The 9,619-nt window shown below is 49.4% G+C and overlaps 1 protein-coding gene across 1 annotated transcript in view; it reads left to right on the forward strand.

The window, feature by feature from the left end:
- The window catches only part of IKBKB (inhibitor of nuclear factor kappa B kinase subunit beta), a 51,003-nt gene extending 45,094 nt beyond the window's left edge, over nt 1–5,909 (forward strand). Inside the window, exon 22 of the mRNA XM_040414825.1 lies at nt 5,126–5,909. Coding sequence (XP_040270759.1) covers nt 5,126–5,191 — 66 coding nt within the window. The 3' untranslated portion in view covers nt 5,192–5,909. The remainder of the gene's footprint in view (nt 1–5,125) is intronic.
- The last annotated feature ends 3,710 nt before the right edge of the window (nt 5,910–9,619 follow it).

The raw sequence follows: 9,619 nt of genomic DNA on the forward strand, positions 1-9,619 counted from the left end.
CTATACTGTTATTAGTGCAGTGGACCGCGCGCTGTAGTGTTGTTAGTGCAGTGGACCGCGCGCTGTAGTGTTGTTAGTGCAGTGGACCGCACGCTGTAGTGTTATTAGTGCAGTGGACCGCACGCTGTAGTGTTATTAGTGCAGTGGACCGCGCGCTGTAGTGTTGTTAGTGCAGTGGACCGCACACTGTAGTGTTGTTAGTGCAGTGGACCGCACGCTGTAGTGTTGTTAGTGCAGTGGACCGCACGCTGTAGTGTTGTTAGTGCAGTGGACCGCACGCTGTAGTATTATTAGTGCAGTGGACCGCACACGCTGTAGTGTTATTAGTGCAGTGGACCGCACGCTGTAGTGTTGTTAGTGCAGTGGACCGCACGCTGTAGTATTATTAGTGCAGTGGACCGCACACGCTGTAGTGTTATTAGTGCAGTGGACCGCACGCTGTAGTGTTGTTAGTGCAGTGGACCGCACGCTGTAGTGTTGTTAGTGCAGTAGACCGCACGCTATAGTGTTGTTAGTGCAGTGGACCGCACGCTGTAGTGTTTAGTGCAGTGGACCGCACGCTGTAGTGTTGTTAGTGCAGTGGACCGCACGCTGTAGTGTTGTTAATGCCGTGGACCGCACGCTGTAGTGTTGTTAGTGCAGTGGACCGCACGCTGTAGTGTTGTTAGTGCAGTGGACCGCACGCTGTAGTGTTGTTAATGCCGTGGACCGCACGCTGTAGTGTTGTTAGTGCAGTGGACCGCACGCTGTAGTGTTGTTAATGCCGTGGACCGCACGCTGTAGTATTAGTGCAGTGGACCGCACACGCTGTAGTGTTGTTAGTGCAGTGGACCGCACGCTGTAGTGTTAGTGCAGTGGACCGCACGCTGTAGTGTTATTAGTGCCGTGGTCCGCACGCTGTAGTGTTTAGTGCAGTGGACCGCACGCTGTAGTGTTGTTAGTGCAGTAGACCGCACGCTATAGTGTTGTTAGTGCAGTGGACCGCACGCTGTAGTGTTTAGTGCAGTGGACCGCACGCTGTAGTGTTGTTAGTGCAGTGGACCGCACGCTGTAGTGTTGTTAATGCCGTGGACCGCACGCTGTAGTGTTGTTAGTGCAGTGGACCGCACGCTGTAGTGTTGTTAGTGCAGTGGACCGCACGCTGTAGTGTTATTAGTGCAGTGGACCGCACGCTGTAGTGTTGTTAGTGCAGTGGACCGCACGCTGTAGTGTTGTTAGTGCAGTGGACCGCACGCTGTAGTGTTGTTAGTGCAGTGGACCGCACGCTGTAGTGTTGTTAATGCCGTGGACCGCACGCTGTAGTGTTGTTAGTGCAGTGGACCGCACGCTGTAGTGTTGTTAGTGCAGTGGACCGCACGCTGTAGTGTTGTTAGTGCCGTGGACCGCACGCTGTAGTGTTATTAGTGCAGTGGACCGCACGCTGTAGTGTTGTTAGTGCAGTGGACCGCACGCTGTAGTGTTGTTAGTGCAGTGGACCGCACGCTGTAGTGTTGTTAGTGCAGTGGACCGCACGCTGTAGTGTTGTTAGTGCAGTGGACCGCACGCTGTAGTGTTGTTAGTGCAGTGGACCGCACGCTGTAGTGTTGTTAGTGCAGTGGACCGCACGCTGTAGTGTTGTTAGTGCAGTGGACCGCACGCTGTAGTGTTGTTAGTGCAGTGGACCGCACGCTGTAGTGTTGTTAGTGCAGTGGACCGCACGCTGTAGTGTTAGTGCAGTGGACCGCACGCTGTAGTGTTATTAGTGCCGTGGTCCGCACGCTGTAGTGTTTAGTGCAGTGGACCGCACGCTGTAGTGTTGTTAGTGCAGTAGACCGCACGCTATAGTGTTGTTAGTGCAGTGGACCGCACGCTATAGTGTTGTTAGTGCAGTGGACCGCACGCTGTAGTGTTGTTAGTGCAGTGGACCGCACGCTGTAGTGTTGTTAGTGCAGTGGACCGCACGCTGTAGTGTTGTTAATGCCGTGGACCGCACGCTGTAGTGTTGTTAGTGCAGTGGACCGCACGCTGTAGTGTTGTTAGTGCAGTGGACCGCACGCTGTAGTGTTGTTAATGCCGTGGACCGCACGCTGTAGTGTTGTTAGTGCAGTGGACCGCACGCTGTAGTGTTGTTAATGCCGTGGACCGCACGCTGTAGTATTAGTGCAGTGGACCGCACACGCTGTAGTGTTGTTAGTGCAGTGGACCGCACGCTGTAGTGTTAGTGCAGTGGACCGCACGCTGTAGTGTTATTAGTGCCGTGGTCCGCACGCTGTAGTGTTTAGTGCAGTGGACCGCACGCTGTAGTGTTGTTAGTGCAGTAGACCGCACGCTATAGTGTTGTTAGTGCAGTGGACCGCACGCTGTAGTGTTTAGTGCAGTGGACCGCACGCTGTAGTGTTGTTAGTGCAGTGGACCGCACGCTGTAGTGTTGTTAGTGCAGTGGACCGCACGCTGTAGTGTTGTTAGTGCAGTGGACCGCACGCTGTAGTGTTGTTAGTGCAGTGGACCGCACGCTGTAGTGTTGTTAGTGCAGTGGACCGCACGCTGTAGTGTTGTTAGTGCAGTGGACCGCACGCTGTAGTGTTGTTAGTGCAGTGGACCGCACGCTGTAGTGTTGTTAGTGCAGTGGACCGCACGCTGTAGTGTTGTTAATGCCGTGGACCGCACGCTGTAGTGTTGTTAGTGCAGTGGACCGCACGCTGTAGTGTTGTTAGTGCAGTGGACCGCACGCTGTAGTGTTGTTAGTGCCGTGGACCGCACGCTGTAGTGTTATTAGTGCAGTGGACCGCACGCTGTAGTGTTGTTAGTGCAGTGGACCGCACGCTGTAGTGTTGTTAGTGCAGTGGACCGCACGCTGTAGTGTTGTTAGTGCAGTGGACCGCACGCTGTAGTGTTGTTAGTGCAGTGGACCGCACGCTGTAGTGTTGTTAGTGCAGTGGACCGCACGCTGTAGTGTTGTTAGTGCAGTGGACCGCACGCTGTAGTGTTGTTAGTGCAGTGGACCGCACGCTGTAGTGTTGTTAGTGCAGTGGACCGCACGCTGTAGTGTTGTTAGTGCAGTGGACCGCACGCTGTAGTGTTGTTAGTGCAGTGGACCGCACGCTGTAGTGTTGTTAGTGCAGTGGACCGCACGCTGTAGTGTTAGTGCAGTGGACCGCACGCTGTAGTGTTATTAGTGCCGTGGTCCGCACGCTGTAGTGTTTAGTGCAGTGGACCGCACGCTGTAGTGTTGTTAGTGCAGTAGACCGCACGCTATAGTGTTGTTAGTGCAGTGGACCGCACGCTGTAGTGTTTAGTGCAGTGGACCGCACGCTGTAGTGTTGTTAGTGCAGTGGACCGCACGCTGTAGTGTTGTTAATGCCGTGGACCGCACGCTGTAGTGTTGTTAGTGCAGTGGACCGCACGCTGTAGTGTTGTTAGTGCAGTGGACCGCACGCTGTAGTGTTGTTAATGCCGTGGACCGCACGCTGTAGTGTTGTTAGTGCAGTGGACCGCACGCTGTAGTGTTGTTAATGCCGTGGACCGCACGCTGTAGTATTAGTGCAGTGGACCGCACACGCTGTAGTGTTGTTAGTGCAGTGGACCGCACGCTGTAGTGTTAGTGCAGTGGACCGCACGCTGTAGTGTTATTAGTGCCGTGGTCCGCACGCTGTAGTGTTGTTAGTGCAGTAGACCGCACGCTATAGTGTTGTTAGTGCAGTGGACCGCACGCTGTAGTGTTTAGTGCAGTGGACCGCACGCTGTAGTGTTGTTAGTGCAGTGGACCGCACGCTGTAGTGTTGTTAATGCCGTGGACCGCACGCTGTAGTGTTGTTAGTGCAGTGGACCGCACGCTGTAGTCTTGTTAGTGCAGTGGACCGCACGCTGTAGTGTTATTAGTGCAGTGGACCGCACGCTGTAGTGTTGTTAGTGCAGTGGACCGCACGCTGTAGTGTTGTTAGTGCAGTGGACCGCACGCTGTAGTGTTGTTAGTGCAGTGGACCGCACGCTGTAGTGTTGTTAGTGCAGTGGACCGCACGCTGTAGTGTTGTTAATGCCGTGGACCGCACGCTGTAGTGTTGTTAGTGCAGTGGACCGCACGCTGTAGTGTTGTTAGTGCAGTGGACCGCACGCTGTAGTGTTGTTAGTGCAGTGGACCGCACGCTGTAGTGTTATTAGTGCCGTGGACCGCACGCTGTAGTGTTATTAGTGCAGTGGACCGCACGCTGTAGTGTTGTTAGTGCAGTGGACCGCACGCTGTAGTGTTGTTAGTGCAGTGGACCGCACGCTGTAGTGTTGTTAGTGCAGTGGACCGCACGCTGTAGTGTTGTTAGTGCAGTGGACCGCACGCTGTAGTGTTGTTAGTGCAGTGGACCGCACGCTGTAGTGTTGTTAGTGCAGTGGACCGCACGCTGTAGTGTTGTTAATGCCGTGGACCGCACGCTGTAGTGTTGTTAGTGCAGTGGACCGCACGCTGTAGTGTTGTTAGTGCAGTGGACCGCACGCTGTAGTGTTGTTAGTGCCGTGGACCACACGCTGTAGTGTTATTAGTGCAGTGGACCGCACGCTGTAGTGTTGTTAGTGCAGTGGACCGCACGCTGTAGTGTTGTTAGTGCAGTGGACCGCACGCTGTAGTGTTGTTAGTGCAGTGGACCGCACGCTGTAGTGTTGTTAGTGCAGTGGACCGCACGCTGTAGTGTTGTTAGTGCAGTGGACCGCACGCTGTAGTGTTGTTAGTGCAGTGGACCGCACGCTGTAGTGTTGTTAGTGCAGTGGACCGCACGCTGTAGTGTTGTTAGTGCAGTGGACCGCACGCTGTAGTGTTGTTAGTGCAGTGGACCGCACGCTGTAGTGTTGTTAGTGCAGTGGACCGCACGCTGTAGTGTTGTTAGTGCAGTGGACCGCACGCTGTAGTGTTGTTAGTGCAGTGGACCGCACGCTGTAGTGTTGTTAGTGCAGTGGACCGCACGCTGTAGTGTTGTTAGTGCAGTGGACCGCACGCTGTAGTGTTGTTAGTGCAGTTGAAAGGTGTAGGTTTAGTTTAGTCATTTGCATTGCTTTTCTGGTGGTGGGCCTTATACAGTAACAGCCATTATAGCTGTATGCCCCCATAAAATCCATTCACTTATCTCGGCGGTCTCACAATCACTGTTTCTCTATTCTGCAGGCTCTAGACTGGTCTTGGCTGACATCACAAGAAGAGGAGACGAAGGCCTGTCCGATAACAGCATGAGCCTAACCTGAGGCAGTGGAGGATCAGAACGGGAAAACGGTGCCTTTAAGTGCGTAGGGTTTCATATTCTGCTGCATGTGGCCAAAAATAAATAAAGATGTGCTTATTTCTGTTGAAAGAAAATGGCTGCCATATCGAGAAATTGTACAGTAACGGTTGGTGTCCTGATGGTAGGACCGCTATTGTTTTTACCTATGGAGCAATTGAAAATGGGTATAGCGACACCTACAGGCTGCTAGCAGGTACTGCAAACAATCCAATTATACCTTAAAATTGGACTTTATGCCATAGGCATAAGAAAGAAGCCATTTTTAAGCACATTTGCTCTTTTATGAGGGTTTTTTTAAGAGTATTTTTTGTACTGGTTCAACAATTCAGATTATAAATAATATTTTTTTTGCTTGTTATGTTAAAAAGACAAAATGATCTGTCATGAAATAAATGTATTTTATTATATCGTAATTCTGTCTTTATTCATTATTACCTGGTTGGAAACATTATCTGCTAGACTTTGCCTCTGTTCACACCACGTACCCTTGGTGCAAAAGGCTGAAAGTGTCCTTAGACCCGACAGATGCCAAACGGTGTCCGCCGGGCAGGTTTAGAGACTTTTCATCGATAACTAATGGCCGCCCGTGGATGTCACCGTAGGACTTTTACGCGGACAAGTCCCCATTATCTTCTGTCTGCTGGAGCGGGCACATATGGGGGTATACAACGTGCTTCCGACTTCAGTAGTCTTCTTTTTTTTCCAAAAACAGTGACGCTCCTGTCCATGTTGGATTGAAACTGGATTAATACACATAGTTTGGTGTCCTTTTTTGTTATTAGTCCTATGGGCAATATGTCTCTATGTCATCCTTGTATGTATTGTGAAAAAACGTGTATTTACACTGTAAAATGTTTAATAAAAATGATCTGATTTAAAAAAAAAACACGCCCTCTTCCTCCTGAGTAGTTGATCGCGAATATTCTAATTGCTAATTTTTATTGCGAATATTCTAATCACTAATTTTTATTGCGAATATCGGCACTATCCCGGTCCGACGGGAGCGCGCACGCAGCGTTCAGGACTGCCCACTACTACGTCCTCCGTCTTCTGTATGTAGAAGATAGGAGACGGAGGACACCTAGAAACGCTGTTTTAGCCGCACCACTGAAATGCCTGGCGGAGGAAAGAAGATGCTGCAATTACTAGGTAATTCAATACCTATACAAAAGTATTAAAGGGGTTCTCCGGGCTTTTAATATTGATGACCTATCCTCAGGATAGGTCCGGCACCCCCGCCGATCAGCTGTTTGAAGAGGAGGCGCGCGCCGTGCCAGCGCTGCCTTCTCTTCGCTGTTTACCTTCTCGCCGTCGCCTCTGCAGCGGTGAGCAGGTGTAATTACACCTAACCGTCCCATTCATTTCAATGGGACTGATCGCTCCTATACAAGTACCTGGACTCATTAATACGTTTACGCAATTGTCTTGTGGTGCACCCTACCTACTGCAACCTGCATGATCTACAATTGATGCAGTACACCATGTGTTAAAGGGGTTAAAAATGGAAATCATACATAATCTAGTAGATGACAATCTCTTTCTAGCAAAGCTAGGACCAGCCCTGCACCTCACATGGATCCAGAGATCTACCCAATTATTGCTCAGCTAGGATTTATATCAATCTGACAGCTGAAGGAAGCAGTTGAAGGATGAAACTGGGCATGTGCGGCCTTCTCAGTGGGCAGGGCAAAGAAATCAGAAAAAGAACAAACAGCAGGTGGCGCTATGCAGATACATTTTATTAAATAACTCAGTAGCTATACAAAATTTTTAATTACATGCAATTACCAAAGTATTCAGATCTGTGTGCTGGTTTGAAAACTGTTATTTTTTCATGAGACAATACCACTAAACCAGATGCCACTACATGATAAGTTTTTTTATTTTATTATTAAGGAGACTGGGTAATAATTGGTTCCCCAATGTAAGTGCTTTCTTTGCCACAAGGTGGCCCCTGGAGCCATGATTTGTCTTAGCACTTAATCCTTATTCATTATGGGAATACAATACTAATAACACGATAAAAAAACCAAAGCCTCCTGTTCTTTATTAGGCTCCACATTGTGTTATTGGGCCTCAGATCCACCCTTTTCCGCGCCTCCCTGATGCTATGTAAAGGGTATCCTGGCGGAACTAACCCGTTAATGATAATATCACATTCCTGAATATAGTCCAACTCTCTGCTGCAGTTGTGTCTCGCTTTGATAAACCCCCCCACTGGGAGATGCCTTCTATAATGTCCTGGATGGCGACTGCCAGCAGGGAGTTGTCTGATAACGGTTTCCTAAAAAACTTGCTCTCCACTCTTCCCGTATTGCAATTACCAGTCAGTTCCAAATCCAGGAAGACCATGCTGTCTGTATCCCTATTAGAAGTGAATCTTAGGCCTCTTTCACACGAGCGTGTCCGGATGCGTCCCGGTGCATTGCGGCAAACCCGCGCGAGTAGGTACGCAATTGCAGTCAGTTTTGACTGCGATTGCGTTCCGATGTTCAGTTTTTATCGCGCGGGTGCAATGTGTTTTGCACGCACGTGATAAAAAACCGGCTGTGGTACCCAGACCCGAACTTCTTTACAGAAGTTCAGGTTTGGGTTCAAGGTTGTGTAGATTGTATTATTTTCCCTTAAAAGGCCTCATGCACACGACCGTTGTTTTATTCAGTGTCCGTTGTTCCGTTTTTCGTGATTTTCTGCGGACCCATTGACTTTCAATGGGTCCGTTGAAAACTCGGCTAATGCACCGTTTGTCATCCGCGTCTGTGATCCGTGGTTCCAGTCCGTAAAAAAAATATAACCTGATCGGGTCCCCATCCTGATCATCACCTAGCAACCGTGCGTGAAAATTGCACCGCATCCGCACTTGCTTGCGGACGCTTGCGATTTTCACGCAACCCCATTCATTTCTATGGGGCCTACGTTACGTGAAAAACGCACAAAGAGGAGCATGCTGCGATTTTCACGCAACGCACAAGTGATGCGTGAAAATCACTGCTCATGTGAACAGCCCCATAGAAATGAATGGGTCCGGATTCAGTGCGGGTGCAATGTGTTCAACTCACGCATTGCACCCGCGCGGAAATCTCGCCCGTGTGAAAGGGGCCTTAGGTTGTCTGCGTTGTTAATAATATACAGTGCCTTGCAAAAGTATTCACCCCCTTGACTTTTTTCATATTTTGGTGCCTCACAACCTGGAATTACATGGATTGTTTGAGGATTTGCATCATTTAATGTACAGACCATGCCCACAACTTTGAAGATGTTTTTATTTTTTATTTTTTTAAAGCAAACAACAAATAGGACAAAATAACAGAACAAGTCAATGTGCATAACTATTCACCCCCCTAAAGTCAATACTTTGTAGAGCCACATTTTGCGGCAATCACAGCTCCAAGTCGCTTTGGATAAGTCTCTATGAGCTTGCCACATCTTACCACTGGGATTTTTGCCCATTCATCCTTGCAAAACTGCTCCAGCTCCAGCAAGTTGGATGTTTGCGTTTGTATTTCCATTGGATTGAGATCTGGGCTTTGACTAGGCCATTCCAACACCCAGTCAAGTGTTGCTTTAGCCGTGTGTTTGGGGTCATTGTCCTGGAAGGTGAACCTCCGTCCTAGCCTCAGATCACGCACAGAGTAGTACAGGTTCTGCTCAAGAATATCCCTGTATTTAGCACCATCCATCTTTCCCTCAACTCTGACCAGTTTCCCAGTCCCATCCCCACAGCATGATGCTGCCACCACCAGGTTTCACTGTGGGGATGGGGCTCTTTGGGTGATGTGATGTGTTGGGTTTGTGCCAGACATAGCGTTTTCTTTGGCCGAAAAGTTAAATTTCAGTCTCATCAGACCAGAGCCCCTTCCTCCATACATTTTGGGAGTCTGCCACATGCCTTTACGCAAACTCACAACGTGCCTTTTTGTTTATAGCTGAAAGTAATGGCTTTCTTCTGGCCACTTTGCCATAAAGCCCAACTCTATGGAGCGTACGGCTTATTGATGTCCTATGTACAGAGACTCCAGTCTCTGCTGTGGAACTCTGCAGCTCCTCCAGGGTTACCTAAGGTCTCTGTGCTGCCTCTCTGATTAATGGCCTCCTTGCCCGATCCGTGAGTTTTGGTGGGCGGCCGTCTCTTGGCAGGTTTGCTGTTGTGCCATGTTCTTTACATTTGGTTACGATAGATTTGATGGTGCTCCTGGGGATCATCAAAGATTTTGATATTTTTTTATAACCTAACCCTGACTTATACTTCTCAACAACATTGTCCCTTACTTGTTTGGAGAGTTCCTTGGTCTTCATGGCAGTGTTTGGTTAGTGATGCCTCTTGCTTAGGTGTTGCAGCCTCTGGGGCCTTTTAAAAAACATGTGTATATGTAATGACA

This window comes from Bufo bufo, chromosome 1 (assembly GCF_905171765.1).
Source record: "Bufo bufo chromosome 1, aBufBuf1.1, whole genome shotgun sequence".
Classification (NCBI taxonomy): Eukaryota; Metazoa; Chordata; class Amphibia; order Anura; family Bufonidae; genus Bufo; species Bufo bufo.